Source organism: Lutjanus erythropterus, chromosome 5 (genome assembly GCF_056507025.1).
Source record: "Lutjanus erythropterus isolate fLutEry1 chromosome 5, fLutEry1.hap2, whole genome shotgun sequence".
NCBI lineage: Eukaryota > Metazoa > Chordata > Actinopteri > Lutjaniformes > Lutjanidae > Lutjanus > Lutjanus erythropterus.
Genome location: NC_139321.1, coordinates 16,264,914 through 16,285,662, shown reverse-complemented (window position 1 = coordinate 16,285,662; position 20,749 = coordinate 16,264,914). Strand labels below are relative to the sequence as shown.

Below are 20,749 nucleotides of genomic sequence, written 5' to 3'. Positions count from 1 at the left end.
TAAATATGTCAACTTAAACTCTGGGAAATAGAACAATAGAAAATGGGCATTTTCTATTGTTAAACGATTAATCAAAACAATTATACAAAAAATAGCTTAATCATTAATGAAAATAATCATTTTTTGCGCCCTAATATAATCATCTAGAGACAATCAATTCTCTTATCTGCCAAAATTGTTCTCACAAAATCACTTGTGTGCTTACCAGTAACATGGTACTAAGTTCCTAGAATGTCAAATTCATTTTTTTATTCATGTATGTATCTATATGTTTTTTTTCATGTTCTTTTAAAGCTCAAATTTGATCCAAAGTCTCAACATTAACGCACGATTGTAATAGAAAATGTATTCACAAAGCTAAATGTGTATGACAAACGTGATTCAGCTCAAAGTCCTTAAGCTCTGTTGCAAAAAGAATACAAAACACTGTTAAGGTCGTCTGCATTCGGTTTTCACAAAATGTCAAAATGCAGGACAGAAATGGCACTAAGCTTTCTCCGTTTTTAAAACTCATTTGGATCTCGTTGTCAGAACAACAGCCCTTCATTCTGCTGTGAGTGACATCAGCTTCTAAAATAAGGTGTAAAGTCCCTCTCTATGTCACAGTCAAAGGTCATTGGGAGAGATCCACCACGACTTTCACTGCCAGCTTACACTGCATCAGTGGCATCACATTGTTACACACTATTTACAGGCGAGTAGCACAAACTGACAGCCCAAACACCCACTGAGTATATTGCTACCTTATGGACAGAGGTGTCTGTTCAGTTTTTTGTAATTTTTTTTCTTCTCTTTTTTACAAAGGAAAACTACAACTGCGTGACCGCCCATCCTGAACTCATCCAGCATGGGCTGCCAGGCTTAAAACTACAATTCCCAGGCACTTGATTGTAACAAAATGTACAGTAAAGTTGTCCACTGGGTCAGCATGCCTCTGATGCACAGAGAGAAGGCAGCAACATTCAAAGTCAGACCCAAAACACAGAAGCCCTCAACCTCCCACACACAAAGAAAACAACAAGCATCCTCAGCATGCATATCAAAGTTATAGTACTCTTGTGATATACTGTACATCGACAAATTAGCTAGTGGTTGGTACTTGCATTTACACACTAACACATGCTGCTAGACCTCTGTGCAATGCTACAGTAAGGTTACTGACACACAACTTTAAGCTGAACTAAGAGAAACTGACTGTCAATTGAATACCAAAAAACCTGAAAATAAATAAGACTATATTACAATTATGGCAGGTGCCAGAAAGGTGTGGAAAGGAGCAGAACGAGAATGAGGTAGAGACAGTGATTTGCCGCTAGAGGAAGTGAGAAAATGTAATTGTGGGGGGAAAAAAAAGCAAGTGGAATGAGAGAAAAAAAAAAGCAGAAGCGTGAAAGACGGAGTGTCAGGTACTGGTCGTTTGCTCGATGGCTCGGGTCAGCTTGAGTCGGACGGTTGTCTGGGTCTCATCCTCATCTCCTTCACATGCGGTGGTGGGGGTCTGTAAATGGCGGCTCAGAGTCGTCCATGGGCAGCACCAGGCGTGTGCCCCTCATCACAAGCTCGTGATCCCCATACGTCAACTCTCTGTCCAAGTCATCAGAGGTGGCGGCGCCAGCAAAGGCCGGGCCGCCGCTTGTGTGGGCGCCTGAGGCGTCTGTGCTGACTGTGATGTCACCGTAGGTCAGGTTGATGTCGCCGTCTGTCAGGATGAGGTCAGAATCGTCATCCTTCAGCTGGCACTCGTTCTGGTGAGAAGGAAGAGGAAAATACAGAAAAAAAACTTATTAGGATTAGTTTCAAGATGTGTGCATAAGACGGATATGACATCGCCATAACATGACATGACAGCTCACATAACCATGAAGGAGTCTTTATAAATGTTTATGACTGTTGCCTTCAAGTGCCAGTCAATTCTGTAATTTTTAATGCAAAGTTGACATTGTTTGAAATGTCTTTGTTTGTTATGACAACTTGATATTAACCAAGACACAGATGTCTGTTATGACAACTTGACATTAGCTAAGGCACAAATGTCTTTGTTATGACAACCTGACATTAATTGAGACACAAATGTCTTTGTTTAGACAACTTGATACTAACCAAGACAAAATCATGTTTATGACAACTTGACATTAAGATTAACCAAGATAACATAAATAAACATGTTGTAACAGGACTAATTATTAAACTTAAATGAACAATTTAGTTTTATGTGTTAACATGACATTATATTGTCATATGCAGTTGGTTTTGGCATTGGCTGTCATAAGACCATTATAAGTGTGTCATAAATAATTCCCTTGACCTCAGCTTAGGCGGTACATTATGGACTGTTCAGGAAGATGTCATTAAATGTTATAAGGCCAGTTTGACAACAGAGTACAGAACACCAATGTGATTTAGAGTTTCCTCACAGATAGCAAGTTTTCTTTAAGTAGGCTAACCACTAATTGCTATTAACTGTACCTGGGGTTGGATAGTTAGCTTGGTTAGCCATGCAGCTAGCAACCCTATTAGGTGACTCAGTCCCAGGATTCTAGGAGCCAAATCCAACAAGAAGACCACCTTGGTACTGTATTCCCTGTCAAGCCCTTTATAAAGACATCATGACTTCATGCTCATGACAGATGTCATGTCAGCCTTATACACATCCCTTTAAATGTCCCCTTAAATAACATTTTCCCAGTAAAATGTTTTAACTCTGGTTAGTGCTTATTATTGTTTCCTCATCTGCCCACTTGAACAGAATCTTGAGTTTCAAACTGAACGTCTTTGCTTCGTGACTCATCAGAGTAACTTTTCTCCAGCTGTTAATACGGGATAAAACTTAACAAACACAGCACAGCCAAAAATAACTCCAGTATGAGCAAGAGTCTGACCTCATAGGCCTGAGGGCTGGTGAGGAAGCGGGCAAGGGGGCCGCAGCAGGGAGGCAGCGTGGCTGTGAGAGGGGGGCCGCTGTGAGTCAGGATGGGCTTCAGGTAGCTGGAGAGGGGGCTCGAGTCAAGGGCATAATAACACAGAAAACACGTGCTAAGACAGAGAGAGTGGTTAGACACAGCAAACAGCGAGATTCCTGTAAAGTGTGATTAATGAATGCTAACAAAGTGGAGTGAAAATGTTTGTCAAAAGGGTAAAATGATCAAAAGTTAAGTAATTTACTAAATAAAATACATTAAACTTAATGACCTTCATACTACACAGCCAATAAATGGGATCATTTGTCTTCAAGTCTGTACATGTTGCTCCCTCTGCTGTCTGACACAGTGAAGTACAGCAGTCACTCAACTGGAACATGAATGATGCCACTAGTTGTTAAGTATCCTTTACTTGTCCTTTAACCAACATTCAACACCTGTCAAAGTTTTTTTTTTTTTCTTATTTTTTGGGGGGCTTTTATGCCTTTATTCTGAAGGGACTTCTCTGACTGTATAGTGATTTCTGTTTATCTTTTATACTTTTATCTGTTTATTTTTAGTTACTGTTTCAGAGGTGCAGTATTCTTTAGAGCAGGGGTGACAAACTGAATTTCATCCCCCATCGTATCAGTATTATGGTTATCCTCAATAGAACTCCTCATAGATATGAAGTATACAATTATTAAACATCTAAAAAAAAAAAAAGAAATCAACAAAGTTTTATAAGTAATAGTCAGAAGCTTAGAAGCAAATCCAAATTTCAACTTTGCTTAAAAATAAAATGACAGCATTTTGCTCTATTAATGTTACTAGCTACTCTAACCACTTGGCTAGAGTGCCACTGCTGGTAATGGCTACATGATACTGAGATATTATCTAGCACTAAGTAATGGCTAAACGCCTTCAGTGCTTTAGAGGCTCTCATATATGTCTAGCTGTCATCACAGCTGTACAAAAATGACAATGACCTATTAAAAAATAGGGAAAATAGGGAGGCTGTGGTGATGAATGGTCAAACACTGGACCTTAACCAAGGAGACCAGGATTTGAGTCCCGTGTGACACAGATTGTCTCTGCTATCTGGGTGTAAATAGCCACACTGACTGTTTCACTCTGGGTGCAAATAGCATTGTTGGCCACTGACACCTGTGTGCTAATAGCATCTATTCAAACAATTTGGTTTCTGGTGTTTTTTATATGATGAGCAGCAGCTGGTTGTTGATCAATGACATCCTGGCTTTTGTTTAATAAGAGCAGCATCCACAAATATAATAGAAACGCAGAGGAAAGCCTCAGGCTCATAGTCCTGCTGCTGCGTTACAATAAAAGTATTAAAAATGTATTAGTGAGTGCTGAAAATTTCATTTGCACATTTTGCTAATAGCATCTGCCATAAAGTGAAATTGTTTTTTCTTGATGTTCACAGCACTGACAGAGCTAATCATCTGTTGCTGAAGGATACTTGTGGTCGAAGTTGTACCAAATTCTGAAAAGCCAGGCACTTTCTTGTTTGGTGCTTCTTCTCTCTGAGCCTTCAGTGATACTCATCTGTACAGACACAGAAAATATGCTTTAGGTGTTTTTTTACATTGTAAACCACATTATAACAATAGGCATTTCACAAGGGCCACACTTACAGAGTTATCTTGATCGGAGTCCACTCCCACTCTGTTGAAGGAAAAGAAACAGTGTTGAGAAGCGTGCTTCCCTTGTTTAGCCAGTTCCGTCATAGCAAAGGTCCACGTAAAGGTGGGCGTACTGTATATAAACAGCCCCAAGCATTCACCAGTGTTGGACAAAAGGTTATAATGAGTGATTTAACCTGATAGGAGGAGCAGATGAGTCTAAGTCTGGACAATCAGAGAAAAACTTTAGAAGGAGTCAGACATTATCTGCAATACCCTGATGTGTCAAACCCCTCCAGTGTTAAAAACAATAACAATCTCTTACTTTATTTCTGTTTTTCCTTTTTTTTCTTTTGTATGGTTTTCATGATTCTGAATATAGCTGAATGTTTTATGTTTAGTACTTGTTTGCTACTTATATGTTTGCAAAAATATATGACAGTAACCATGAGAAAAGTTTTGGCTGTGAAACAGAATTCATGAATTTACGAAATTCTCTCAATGAAAAACATTAATTAAAAAAACAAAAACAAGAAAAAAACCCAAAGCAAATGTAAATCCAGTTTGACACAGGGATGAAGGAGAGGCGTACCGTATACGCTGGCAGGACAGCATCTGGGTGGTGCCACCTCCACAAATCCAAACAGTGAAGAAGACCACCAGCAGAGTGGTGGAAAACATCATCTGACGGGCGTACGTCGCTGTGTCCCTGATGGACAGGGCAAAGGTCATCGCGCCTCGCAGTCCTGTAAAAACACAGCACGGAAACTATTGTTCATACACAGCCTGTGCTCTTTAAATCTATGCAGAGCCCTAAAAGCCCAAATTCCTCCCAAAGTCTTGAAAGTTTTCACAGTGGTTAAGATTTGTATCCCACTTACCTGCAAACATCATCATGTGCTGGAAGTTTGATCTGATCTTGTTGCGTCGTCCCAGATTTAGAAGGAATGAGAGAGGGTAGATGTTAGCAGCTCTTCCCAGGAACACCGCCACCTGAGGGGGAACGAGGTTAAGGACAGGACAACGAAACAAAGAGCTGGTGAAGCCTCCTCACTCTGTGGCAAGCTTATCTATCGCCCCTTTAAATCAATCACCATGTGGTTATTAGTGGTTAATTTTAATACTTTGGGAACTTCTCTGGCATCTAATAAGTGCTGAGATTAGGAGCAGTTCCATATCAGTACACAGCAACTAACATGTGAGTGAAAATAGCTGCAGAGGGTTTGCGTGCACCAGGCGGTTTCAATATGCAAAAGATACAAAAGCTCCGACGATGAACATGGGATTGAAGACGTGGTTCTGGAAGGTGAACAGGGTCAGACCCATGTAGGAGAAAATGAAGTTCTCTGCCAGGAAATTTAGCAGTTCAAACAGCTGCAACACAAGACAAACAACACCACAGAAAAAGAAAAGAAAATTACATTTGACAAGAAATACAGCTAAACAAATTTAACAGCTAAACACACTTGGCTTTGGCTGAAATTCCAGGTCACGTATAAATGCAGTAATTATGTTTTATTAATCTCTCTTTGTTATTAATGTCTTTGTCTTTTTTATTAAATTATTTTTCTTCTGTGAATCAAATCCGGTTTCACCCGCTCATTAAATCTGTTTGGTCCTGTCATGTTGTGAGCAGTTCAATGACTATTATTCACAATATGATAAAATTCCAAATTCTTTATGTAAACAGCATATTCTGTTTGGATAGTGACACTGAAGACGTGGGATATGCAGATACTATTCCTGTTTTAGGAGAATTCTTTGGACATGTTATACAGTGTACTTGGAATATGCATCTCAATTTTTTTCCTGTAGTTTGTGACACAGGGCCTCTTGGCTGTTTACAGTCGGCTCTGTGCTCTGTAAACTAGTAAGCCGACAGTTTTCAAGGCTGGGTTAGAGAAAGAAAAATCCACATTTCTGGTCAGAGGGAGAAACACTCATATTTTTTAAAATGTATAAACTGACTTCGATATCAACAGGTCTTTCGGATATGTGAAAATATTGCAACTCCAACCTTTTCAAGACGGTGGTTGCACAAATGAAAGAGAAAGGATGTGTCTGCATGACCAAACAAGTGACTGAAGATCCTGTTTTAATGTTAAGAAGCAAAATGGCTCCAGCTATTCCACTTTTCCATGATTAGAGTTTGCACAGCTGCATGTAAACAGGAATATAGTAATGGAATATTCATTTTCATTAGCCATGTAAACAGCTTAGTAGTGCTGGGAATCTCTTGGTTCCCCATGATTCAATTTGATTCTGATTCAGAGGGCTACAATGCGATTATAAAATGATTATCACTTCATCTTGATCCATCATCGTTCCCTCCATCTTCATAGAAGCCAAAATGCTTCTATATGCTATCTTTTAAGACAGACGGTGCCGGTCAAATTGTATCCATCTGCAGTTGCACACACTCAGCCATCTCCAAAACTCAAGAAGTAGCCCAGCCATAAGGAACGAGCAGCCCAGACTTACAAAAGAAATTGTTTTCTAATGACCACTTATTGACTTTTGTGCATGGATTCATAATCTGTCAAGAAGGATCTGCATCTAAGCATTGATTTTTTTTCCCAACTCCTGCAGCTTAGTAGGAGTATTTTTGGGAATAATGGCAAAAACCAGAATAGTTTGTGGGTGTAAATGTAGTCAGTGTTACAGGTGAATTACTAAATTGTTGCATCGGTTTTCTAGCGGTGAAAGTGGCTGAGTGTTTCTGAGTCACAATATCAGAAAATAAAAATCAACATGCTGTGCTTTAACAAAAAACAAACATTACCGTTCTAGCATTTTATAGCTTGTAAGCTGACATGCCTTCAAATCTTACTTTTCAAACAGTTGACAAGGTCACTAATAAAATCAATCTTTAACATTTTTCCCTAATGCCAAAATAAAAGCACAAACACAAATCAATACTTGGAGCATAATGAAAAAGAACAGAGGGATCAGGGGTGAGTTTGTAGTTCAGCTCTGACCTGTTTGGTCCTGTCCTGGGATTCAGGAGACAGGTTGTTGAAGGTGTAGTGAGCCTGAGTGATTCCACAGAACAGCACCGCCACCACACCTGCAACACACCAGCAGGGACACAGGAGAAAGAGATTATCAGTAAATATTGATTATTAACAATTTTCGTATGGATTAATATGTCCTGAATACACTTTCTTTATACATATTTGAGGTCTAGCACTATTGTATGAGTGTGTATGTGTGTTGTGTGTTACCTGTGAAGCCACAGGCCTCAGCCAGCAGGAACGTGCTCCATGACATGAGGAAGAACAGAGCCGTCTCCAACAGCTGGAAATCTCTCAGCTTGGTGAACTTAGTCACGTACAGACTAACAGTCAAGGAGTTTTAACAAGACACTCAGACACTGAAAGATGAATTCATATTACACTTTTATCTATAATTCATAAACAAAAAAAAAAAAAATCTGGCACTACGGGGGAATAATTCAATTTGTTTCCAAAGTAAAATAATGTGTTTCAGGGACAGTCTTGAATTCGCTCACAGTTTCTAATGGAATAATTGTCCTTATTTCAAACGGCTGTCACCTGTTTCAAGAGGATTCTTCAAACAAGAAAAATATCTTGTAAACAAATTCCATTACCTACTAAATAAAATGAATGAATAAATGCTTAAAAGATATGAGAGCAGTGACGACTCCGGTGGCCACTCCGAGAGCGAAGGAGCCACTGAAAACTCCGAGGAAAATCCCAAAAGACTTCAGCATCGCCATGACCTCAAAGGTATGGCTGTTGTCTCCTTGTGGCTGGTACGCTACTATAGACCTGATAAAACACAAAATATACAACCAATTAATGTACACAGAGTGTAAATCATAGAGGTATACGTTAAATTGCTGTGCTGTAAATAATCATCTTACTGGAAAATATTTTTGACAATAACTGCACATTCCACCACTCGAGTATTTTAGATCTCTGTGTACAGGGAACTCGAAACATTTCAGATGTGCCTCTGCAGGCTTTCACAGCAAGAACGCTCACTCATGTAAAGTGGAGGAGTTCAGACAAGAGAAAAGCAGGGTAATAAAGAGGTCAGAGGGTTGGAAGAGTCTCTGTTAGGACAGTTCAGTGTTAATACTCAACTTGTGACAAAGCGGCGAGCTTAAAAGGTCTACTGCGGTGACGTTACAGTGTGAAGTTAAAGCCGTTCATACGCATAGGTGTTTCTTCGGCCATAACCACAAAATATAATGTCGAAAAAATTAAATTGTCCACATAAAAAATCTCCTGGTTCTTTATAATTTATTACACACTGTAACTGTGCCTGGGAAAATGTAAACACAGGCTGGTTTAATTTGATTTCAAGGAGAATCTGACCCCATGGCAGCCATTAAGAGTAACTACATAGAAATAGCCGATCTTCTTGTGGATGGTTATGTTTGCTTATGTAGGTCATAAAGAGGCATCAGTATTAAATTGAGACCATTTCATAACCAGTTAAAAAGCTCCTTGCAGAAGCTGTAAGTACCGTTTGAAATATATCCTTTACCCTGCATATATGCAGTTAAGTTTTCACTGAGGTCACGATTTCTTGCAAGAGACACATAAACCCTGTGCAGCAGTGGGACAATAGATAAATAAATACAAAATGCCATGGTGTAGCTTTGGCTTACTTATTGCCCTTGCTGTAAAAATGACAAAAATGACAAGAAAAGAGGAACCTTGTTTCCACCAAACAACACCATTGTGTGCTGTTAAATACATATTTACACAAGGTGGAGGAAGGGGAAAACCACATTCTGCTGATAGAGCAAGTAAACAAGACTACAGAGCTTTTTCAGAGAATAAAGGTCAAATGAAAAGGGCCTATCTAGAGTCAGTGTCTGGTTTGTACATTCTGGGCTCCTGTAGAAGCACAGCAGTGCAACACATGGCGGACTCCATGGAAGAGGACCCACACCCTCTGAAGATATAAACGGCTCAGTCTAATGCAACAAACACACAATAATTCTTCTTTTCAGGTGATTATACACTAATGAAAACACACTGAACATTATAATTATCCACATTATCCTTGAAGTATCTGTTTCGCAGCTACCATGCATTGTAGAGTAAGTTTTTTGATGAGAGAAGATTCAAATGGTCACTTGTCAATTATTGAGCATTTTGAGATAATCAGCATCGGCCAATGCCTGCACTCACGATGACGATGTAACAAATAATGTCTGCAGACACATCTGCAGGCAGCCTTTTCTAAATGTTAACATTTCTCCCATCTGAAATGACAGCAAATCAAATCTAAAACTGTTACTGGCTAGTTTCAAATATATATTATGTTATAAAAAATGTGTAGAATAATGCAGTTGAATGACGTTGCCTCTGACATACTGTACCCAGCTCTCCCCTAAATACCAGTCACTTTTGGACTTTTTTACAGCATGACATCATTAAATAAAAAAAACTTCCATCTAAAACAACACGTCACTGGCTAAGATAACCATATATATTAGATTGTAATGGAATTATACATTACTTTCTTTTTTGTTTTCATATCTGTGTTATATTTTGGCTTCCTGCTCTTTTTATATTGGCATTAGCTATAACACTCATATCCATCAAACACAAAACAATACATAAGCTTTGTGTCACCTGGTAGTTGAGTATCAACACATAACTGTCCCAAAAAAATCATGCTGGAAAGAACAGGACCATAAAGGGTCAAACAACTTTCGAAAATAATTACATTTCTTTCTTTTTTTTTTTTTTTTTTTATTTCTTGGGATGAAAGTGAGTGAAGTGATTTTATCGCAGAAGATTTATTTAAAATTTAGCAGAGCAGTTGTCAGTCAAAGGAAACTAGAGATGTTTAGATACTATTTTTTCCTTCCAGATACAGATTCTGGTATGTGCAACTTACATATCAGCAAATACCAATATGTTAAAAAAAAAACAAAAAAACCAAAGAAATCATAATTATTATAAAATTCAGTTCATATCGTGTCATGGTTTTAAGTCACTGATTGAAGGAGTTTAAATTAATTTAAAAATTTGCTCACCATATATAAAGATCTATTAAAGAATAAAATGAAGAACTATAATCTTTTTACAGTCATGGCAGTCCCCACTGTAGTCTCACTATTAGGGTTAATAAACTGTTGCATTAGGGTTAATAAACTTCGTGGTGCTGGGTCACAGGCACCCAATCCAGCATTTTAGTATCAGAAGCATTTTCTGATAGTGATATAGGTATCAGAACAGCCCTAGAGAAAACAAGTACAAAAAACATTTTTTTTTTATATTCTGTTGAGGTACTTTTGCGATAAAATGTAATGAAAGTGAAAGAACAAATCACCAGTCATTTTGTCTAGAAGCATCCCTGGTGTCCTGCCCTGTCCTTGGCCTCTGTATATACAGTATCTTTAAAAGATAATAGGAACGTGTTCTTTGCTGGCTCACGAAAAACTGTTTACCAAACAAAAAGCAAAAACGAATGAATAAGTAATGAAATCTTCTGCGCATCTAGTTGAATAAGCCAGAGTGCAAAAACAAATGGCCGGTGATTTGTCATGTTTGTCTCAAGGCACAGCAAAGGCACACAATGCCATGCTCTACTTAGTACACCCGTTCAATGGGCTGGTCTGCACATCTCCGCAGGGACCGACCGCTCCGCCATGCCTGCTATTATAATTTACAATTCTGTGGAAGTAATAACAGTCCCATGCAGAGGAGGAGATGTTAGTGTAAGGACCGCCTCATGCTCAGCACAGCTTTAATGAGAAGCTGATATTAGGTTAGTTAAAAGGTCACAGACTGATCGATACAAAACACACGACTTTCACCATTTCTCTCTACAAAGCAGCAGCTCTGTGCACGTTCAGAGACAGTTCGGGATAAATCCAGACTCCTGGTTTGAGTGTGATGTCAAGAAGACAGATGACTTACGAGGACAGAACGACGGCCACGGCGTCGTTGAGGACACTCTCTCCAAACAGTAACGCATACAGATCCACGTCTACCTGCAGCTCGTTGAAGATGGCCAGCACCGTCACTGTGAACAAACACAAACATGTTTAATTCAACTCATTTTCAAATAATGATACATATCACTGAGCAAGATGGAAGCAGGTGTCAAGAGCTGTGATTCAATTCTATATTATATGTCAACACTGTAAAGTGTATGTTAATGGTTACTTGATTCTGATTGGTTAATTACAGCATTTTAAGGTCTGTTATTTCTGTATAACAGACCATGCTACGGATACAGCTCTGATCATAGACTCTGGAGGAGAAATAAAATCAGACAATAAAATAATTTTTAAATTACTATTTTGTGTCAAATTATTTATATTTTTGGGATGATTAAAGACCTGCATCATCCTGTCTGTGTTTATTTCACAGTAATGACCTGCTCTCTGTACATTATCATGCTTATTGCATGGTTACTTACCAAAAAAAATTATATTTGGCACAAAATTTTAAAATGATTTTAGTAGTTTAACAATGATCATATTGTTCCTCCGGAGTCTATGATCGAACTGTGTCCATAGCAACGGTCTGTTATACGAAACCGTAACAGACCTTAGAATGCTGTAATTGACCAATCAGAACAGAGTATTTAACAAAGCCATGTAATAAAGTGAAATAAACCCCTTCAGGATGATTCCAGACCTGCATTCTATCTGGGTTTTCATTTCATAATAATGACCTGCGCCCTCTACATTACCCCTAACTAAACATATATTTTTCTGTACTTTTTACAATACTTAACTGTGTTTAGAAATAGAAAATAACACAAGACTTGCACTGAATGCAATTTTGGAATTTATACAAAATTTGAAGCCAACTGTTTTTCCAAGTATTTGTTAAATTACTGATATGTTTTCTGAATTGTTTTGTCACCATAGCCTTTTTACATTTAACCAGCTGTGGATTGTGTCTTGTAGTGGTATACGGGTTTCATGGTATGAAAATTTATGTTATCATAAACTATACATTTGCTTGTCTTGCTGTATTGAATACAGTTTTATTTATTTATTTACTTATAAAAAGAGATTATTATTTTTTAAACAGCCCTGCTTCTTTTTCTCTCTTAATATTGTGATTAGTAGCACAATACGATTTAAAAAAAAATCATACTGTCATTGTTTTGACAGTTTTTGCGGTTGCAATATGATTCACGATTAGCTGGGCCAATGTTGCATCACAATTTTCATTTTCACTGAAAAAAAATAGTAAGATCATGATGATGTGACATTTGTTGGGATCTGCAGCAAACAAACATTTCTTATGTTCTCTTACATCTGGGAAACAAGATTTGCAGGCCAAGGCATCTCTACAGCAAAACACTGTTTTATCGCATCTTTTTTTTATCAAAAGATTGCAGATGATGCGATTTGGATATTGCACTTGATCATGTTGCAATTCTGTTAATATTGTGGTTAACAGTGCAAACGTAACTGTCATAAAACGTTTTAGGTTTTTTAGGTTGGTCATCAAATCTCATACCACTGCAGCCCTAATCACATCTCCATCTCAGCATCACTTTGTGAACTGAAAAGAAAAGAACTGGGCAATCTCAAATGACATGTCGTCTTTTCTGAACGTGCTTCTTTTGTCATTGTGTGAATGAAGTATGACCCCAGTTATTTTTAGTATACTGTCGGCAACTTTCACAAATCTTTAGTGTCACGATGACTTATTTGTGCCTGTGTCCCGTCTCCTCCAAGCTTTGAGCACTTCAAGTGATCAAAGTGAATCTGGTTTATAATTAGTGTAAAAACTCTGAAGTCTGAGAGTGAGCGTATGTACCGGGGTCCGTGGCAGAGACGATAGCTCCAAAGAACAGACAGTCAGTGAAGAAGAAGTCTCCAGCCAGCTGTCCCACCTGCTTCATCAGCATCACACAGCCGTACATCAGCAACCTGACGGAGGAACAGCAGGTGGATTTACGTCATCATAAACAACACTGACTTTACTGCCATTATAGACACTTAAACACTACAGTTTTGTGTATATTGTGGCAGCAATATATAGTTGCACGTGTAGAACGATGGCTGTTTTTTTTTTGCTTTGTTTTTGCAAACTAATATTCTTACCCGATGACAAAACAGGAAATGACTGTCCCAAGAAAGGCATAGGCTAGGATGGATCCCATGTTACGGAAAAAGTGTCTCTGAAAGACAAAACAATTAAACACATCAACAATCTGCTGCATGGTGACTATAATCATCATTCTAAAGATTGGAGGGTATAAGTGGATTTTAACATTTTATATTCAAAAGAGGACATTAATTCATCATGAGTCAAATCGGTTAGTAAAATATGCACTTTGTAATTTCAGTTTTTCACAATCCTTTTGTCCAATCTGTTTAACACAATTAGCACAACATCTGTCTCTTGTAGACCACATCATTAACAGAATACATGCTGTTTTCACAGAATATACAGTCAATAACATGTTTCTAAAATGCTTACTCAATACTCAATAAATTGTGGATCTTACTTGTCTTATTTACAATTCTTGCATACAGCATGCCAGAAATAAAAACCTGAATGTTCAAAGCCTTAAATAAAATCACATCTAATGAGGTAACAGCGCATCTGTGAAGGAGAACATGTGGCCGAGTATTTTTTATAAAACAGTAGAGTGAGTGCCTGAAATTCTACTGTACCCTTTTCAAGCTGTAGCCTGCGTGGAAGATGATGGGTGGGAGGAGAATATTGAAGAACACTTCGGGGTCAAAGGTCACCTGAGTCACACAGACGAATGAACAGAATCACGTTACAGTTCTGAATCACTAGAATTAGGAATGAAAAGTTGTTGAAATGGATACTTCTAGACTGTTGCATTATTGGATAACTTTAATTAATTAATTAATTAATCATAAATGACACATCTGGGACAGCATGAAGCAGCTTCCAGGACAATCAGCAATCGTTGGTATAATAATGAAATGACAAGATGAGAAATGGGGACAGTTTCTACACACATTACAAGTTGTTTGGTTGTAATTGTTGTAACACATTTTACAAACAACCCAGACAACAGACAAACATGATAACAGGACGCTAAAATAGGATAAAGTATATAAACATTGTTTTGTTAGCATCTGTGCAATGTTGCTATGATTTGTTTATCTGACTGAAGGCTGCTGGAACAAAACTATCATACATGCAAAAAGACCAGCGGTTGCAAAAGCTCTATATTATATAGTTTCAACATGGACTGTGGAAAACAGATTAAATCTGTATATGACAGATACATGAAAGCTTCATAACACATTCATGACATGTAATCCAAAGGTGGCTCTATGCAACTTAACATGTTATTTGAGTCTGTACCTTTCGCAGCATCTCATTATCTTGCACATCATCCACCTTGTTGGCACTGATCTCCCCCTTCAGAGTGTACTCGTAGAATTTACCGCTGACGTTGATCAGCAGTGTGGCGGGGCTGGCGTTAACAGGGCAGCTCAGCGTCACATTGCTAATGTCCCGGGGAACATGAATGCCGTAACGCAAGACCACGCCAACAAGAAGGCCTGGGAAAAGGGGCGGAAAAGAGACAACAACAACTTGTTGCAATAAAGAGGCCAAAATCAATGAAGAGGTGTCACCAGAGGATGTGGGAGGGGGTCATGAGTCTGATTGTGGGGCTGCTAAAAAAACTGCATGTTTCAGTAGGATTATTTTGTGGAAAAGAAGTAAAATTCTTAGGCAAAACTTGTTGAAGGCACAGCACCTGTAGGCAAGAGGACGTTGAGAGGAGGTATGCTGGGAATTACATGACCTCACTCACCAAATACTGCATAGCTATCAAAATGATAACATGTAAGCTCACACCCTAACCGGTGCAGCAACACTAACCAGAGAGTGAAGGAGTTGTCAATAAAACAATGTGCACATGCCCAGTCTAAGAAGCAATTCAACTTTTTTCACATCAGATATTTTTACTTATCAAGCAGGGAAAGCTATGAATGTGACTGATGCCTTCAGTGAGCCAACATGCAGAATACCTGGATCCTGGAGCTGACACATTTAAATCAAATGCATTATTATTGCTATTAAATACAATTCCTATAATGTATTGTCAAAATGTCTGCTGTGAAAAGGATTCATCGGGCTACATAACACCTGTTTTGCGTGGGTGTGCTGTGGTTTTGGTTATTACTGAAGCAAATCAGTGTAAATACAAAGTACAACAAGAATCTGCTGCAGCGTGACCAACTTCTTTTACATTCAGAAAATTATTTTAAGAAGTTTGGCTCAGGAGAAATTTGTCAACTCTCCAGATATGCCACCATCTCATATCAGTTAAAAACTGGAAGTAGAGATGGGAAGTTTGACTCTTTTTACTGACTCGAGTTTGTGTGCCACTAACTAAAGTGAGAAAGAAAGCCACCAAGTCAGTCACCCAGAGGTTGGTGAATCCACCACCAGCCACAGCGTCCACAGAGCAGGTGCACCAGAGACTTCTACAGGCTGAACTGGTTAACTTCCAGCTCAAGCCTCTGCTATTCTGAATGGCTAAAATAATTTGGTAACACTTTCTATTAAGGTGTTTGTAAGTGTCAGTGAATAGGTAATAAGGCTTTTATAAGATGCTTATTATCATTAACATGTGTTAATAAGACTATAAAAGTTTTGATAATAGAATAATTAACATATTTATTGTTAAATTATACAACATTTATAAGCACTTTAACAGCATTACAAACACATTAATTGACTTTATTTAACTAACTCACATATTAAGGCAGTGTTAAACCTTTACTAAAATGCTGTTGTTGCGTTCTTAAAATTTCTACATACTTCATTATTGACTTCATACATTTCCACAAATACAGTTTATATAAGAGGTGCACAATAGTTCGAGTGCCATGTGGTCTCTTTTTTGAAGTCTGCACTAGCTAGCAGGAAGGAGGGGCGACTCAGTGAACGAGTTAGTGGAGATGAGAAACTGTCACTTCAGAGCGCCGGTCATTTTGATTGATTCATGACTTGCTCATCACTAACTGGAAGTAAAGATTAGGTCTGCATGATATGGTCAAAACTGCAATTATTTTGCCATTGCAACATAACACAATGATTTTTGTATCAAAGTTTTAATTTTTACTGAAAAAACTATTAAAATCATGATGATGTGACAGTTGTTGGGAGTTTACACCAGACTAACATGATTTCTTACATCTGGAGAACAAGATTTGTAGGCCAGGGCATCTCTGCAGCACTACAGTACTTCATTATAATGCTGTTTGTCACACATTTTCCTTTATCAAAAAATGGCAGCTTCTGTGATTTGGATATCAGACCTGGGCATATTGCAATTTCAGTAACATTTCGATTAAGTGTGCATCCCTGGTAAAGACCACTGACAGCCCAGTGAGTGGTGTTTGTCCTATCAGATGTATGAAGGCTTTATGTTGTTGTCTGGGTGAAGGAGGGAACAGCCAGTCACAGCCTGCTCGTATTTCAAGCACATCCATTCATGTCCTTAGAGAAGTGAAAATGTAGAGAAGTGGGATTTTGGGCTGATTTTTTTTTATGGTACAGTTTCAAGACTGACCACGGTGCAGACAAGGTGTTTATACTGTTGTTACTTTACAGCAGGGGTGTCAAATGTACGGCCCGGAGGTCAGAACCTGTCCACTGGATGATTTTGCAAAGTGTAATAAACTGCAGAGCAGTTATTAATGTCAGACAACAAAACATTTCTCTAAAAAAAAAAAAAAGAAAAACTATTAATACTTATTGTGGTCATGTTTAAAGATATTGTACCTTGTGTGAAGTCAGTCAAATCAATCAGCAGCTTCACTACTAAATAATCAGACTTCATTACTGGAAAAACCTGTTGCCGAGGCACTGCCAAATCTTTTGATTTGTTAGTGGTTTGTAAGGCAGAAGATAACTTAACCTTCTTCCTCTTTCACTTTAGTTGGTGTTGTGTGGCGATGCCAGCATTACTATACAGGAGTGGAAAAGCCTAGATCTCAACAAGTTGTTTGAATCGTAAAGAAGTATTCCAATTTATAAAGATGCTATTACCATCTGAGGAAGATTACTAGGATACAATTAAAGCTGATCTTTAATCACACCCAAACTATTATTCATGCTTTTATCTCCTTATGGTTGGACTATGGTAATGGTCGTTTAACAGGTTATACACCAGAAATTAATTAACAGACTCCAAACTGTACAGAGTGTGGCAGCGAGGCTCTTAAGAAAAAACAAGAAAAGAAAATACAATGCTCCAACTCTGATGACCTTGCTCTACCTACCAGTTTCTTTTAGGACTGATTTTAAGGTGCTTCATGGCCTGGCCTGAACTGCTGCCCCCCTACGAACCAGTGTACAGCATCAGATCCTCAGGCAGGAACCAACTGACTGTGGACACAGTCACACTTACAAGACAAAAGAGGAGCGAGCATTTGCTGTTAGAGCTCCTTGGCTGTGAAACGACCTGCCTGAGGAGCTCTCTGCTTTTATCAAAAGGCTTTCTTATAATTTTTAGGCTATTATCTTCAGGCTATATTTTATTCACTGGTATTTTATTTGTGGTTTTTAAAGGAACAGTTTGGATCATTTGATGTAGGGTTGTATGAGGTACTAACTACAGGAGATGCTGGTTCACACGCCCCCAGTTTGAAGAAGCAGAGAGGAGCCCCAGCACAGAAGCTAAGCATTGTAGTGCTGTGGACGGGTAACAGAAGGTATTTTAGCCACTTAAAAAAGACCCACCTAAAAAAAGTCTATATCACTTTAAGTGTATGCTATATTTAGAATATTTTCACAGCTTTACTTTGTCATCAGACATCCTTTTCCAATGGAAAACCACCTTTATTCAGGCCAAATATCGTTCTTTACAAACTGACGAGACTTGACGGGCGAAATCCATAATTTTAGCTAGCGAAAGATAGAAGTTACTGGTCTGCCGCTGCCTCATTCTGTCAGCTTGTTTATGTTATTGTGTGACTTCAGTAAATCCAAACTAACCGAACAGCGAAGCCACACAATAACACAAAGAAACTAAACACTTTATGCGGTGATAGACCAAAAACCCCTGTGACCTGCGAGGTAAAATGACTGATTTTGACCACGGAGTTTGGTGACTTTGAAGAGAATGATACTTGACACTTAGAATTTCTGTTGGCTGTAGGGTCTCTGATAGCAAAGTAAAATTGTGAAAATATTTGAAATGTAACATACATTTAAATTGACTTTTTTAGGTGGCTAAATTACTTTTGTTACTGACCCTGTCCACAGTAGTTTATTGCTTAGCTTCTATCTTGGTACTCCTCTCTGCCTCTCCAAACTAGTGGCATGCCATGTGTATTCCATTGTCATGTTTTATATGTAAAACACTTTGTAACACTAATCTAACACCGTGTTACAAACAAACTTTATTATTATTATAAAACACTATATTATTGTTCAGTTCTTAAACGCAAACATTTTTGTGGATTTGTAGAGCCTCTCTGATCTGTACATTGCAATGCCCAAGTAATTAGAGTAGACTGACTGAATGTGGAAAAACTTATTGCAAGACTACTATTAATACTGCAGGGAGATCATCTGCTTTGTAAATTTATGGTTCATTAATTGTGAAAGTTTTCTAAAGGTCCTTGCACTTCTTTACAATAAAAAGGGAAATATTTGGAGGTGTTGTTTACAGGTTATCATACAATGGTTTTAGTAGTTTGTATGTCCGTGGTTCTCAAATGGGGGTCCAGGTACCCCCCAGGGATCCTTGAGAAGGCTCCAGGGGATCACCAGTAAAAAGGGGGCATCATTCATTTTCACTGTAATTCCATCTAAAAATAACACAATGACTGAATGTGTGACTGTTTAGTCATACGTTTCCTATACCAGTGTTTCCTCTGTATTCACCTAACTGTGGTAACAGCAAGAAAATTACCACCATTGTAACATATGTGAACACTGCGATTTTGCCATATGTTATCTGTAACTAAACTAAGTGTGGTCAAAGTGCTTTAGAAGTAATGATTATATAATATTTAAAGGATTAAAAATACATTAGAACCTCAAAACCCAAACAGATATCAGACAACTAAACAGCTGTATTGAAATTATAGAGGAAACGCTGTACACTTCCTCTCTTAAAAAATCTAAAAGAAAAAATCTTAACAAAATCTTATCAAACAGGGGTCCGTAGCCTAATTTGTGTCAGTTTCCACTGCTCTGTGTGGCCCATGAGCTGAAATGAGTTTGACACCCCTGCTTTACAGCATCTTTACAGCCAGGTGTTTCCATGTGTTAAAATACTTAGTGATTTCTTGCTGAAGCCTCATACTGACACGCTGTCAGTTCAAATCTAATCAGGAGCACATGATCAAAGTAATGACACTGATGACGTCTCTCAGTCACGCTGGAGCATCTCACCATAAATCATCGCCAGCCCAGTTTCGTGCAGGAACCTGAAGCGCCGGTGTTTGAACAGCCAGATGGTCAAGATGGTGAGGGTGAGCAGCAGGATGAAGATGAGCAGGTCCGCGCTGTCCTGCCGGTGGCTCTCCTCTGCCTTTTTTTCTGTAACGATGTTCTCCATGGCACTGTCCTCCGGAGATGGTGATGATGCTCGGCACACACAGATGCACACAGACAGGCTCACCAGTACCAGCAACCACAGCGTCCTCGTTGCCCTCCAGGCACTGTTGACAGTCACTTTAAACACCATGTTGGCTGCTCACACCTCTAATGCGGCAATGTCGTCGTAGATAACAGAAAACTTTGTGCGGATATTATTCACGAACTGGGGGGAGTAGAGAGCAGAAAGACGACAGCAACAGAGGAGTCGTCCGGCCCGGAAGTGAAAACTATTTTTTTCCAAAAAGTGTACAATGTTTACTTCGATGTAAAAGCACCACTCCAATATGCTGCTAGTTTAATTCAACTCTAAGAGGCGCAACTTAGTGTAACGTATCGTGTGCAATTAATAAGACTTGTGATTTCATAAAAATATAGATTTGGTCGTTTTTCACGGAGTATCTCCATAGCTGAGTACACCAGTTCGAACCCAGGACTCTTATTGTGAAATCGTCCACTGTCATCACTCTGAACAGGAAGTGAGATGAAAGCTTTTTTTTTTTCTTTAATCAAAAGCTCGATTGTTTTTATTAAACCATCTCTGTCTTTATGCTAGCCCACTTGACTCTCACGCGAGATTAAAATTAAATGATAAATAAAACTATTTTTGTAGAAAATGTTAAAAATAAAATATTTT

At 38.5% G+C, this 20,749-nt stretch overlaps 1 protein-coding gene across 1 annotated transcript; it reads right to left on the bottom strand.

Moving 5' to 3' along the window:
- Window positions 1-229: 229 nt before the first annotated feature.
- On the bottom strand, window positions 230-20,592 carry slc9a6a (solute carrier family 9 member A6a). Its single transcript, XM_084718860.1, has 16 exons — window positions 19,909-20,592; window positions 14,851-15,050; window positions 14,181-14,258; window positions 13,605-13,681; window positions 13,318-13,430; window positions 11,452-11,557; window positions 8,194-8,334; window positions 7,768-7,874; window positions 7,522-7,610; window positions 5,804-5,917; window positions 5,425-5,536; window positions 5,136-5,289; window positions 4,556-4,586; window positions 4,381-4,466; window positions 2,880-2,985; window positions 230-1,745 (listed from the first exon to the last, which is right to left on the bottom strand). Exons 1-16 carry the CDS (start codon window positions 20,201-20,203, stop codon window positions 1,479-1,481), a joined length of 2,076 nt encoding a protein of 691 aa, XP_084574986.1. The 5' UTR covers window positions 20,204-20,592; the 3' UTR covers window positions 230-1,478.
- Between the last annotated feature and the right edge of the window lie 157 nt (window positions 20,593-20,749).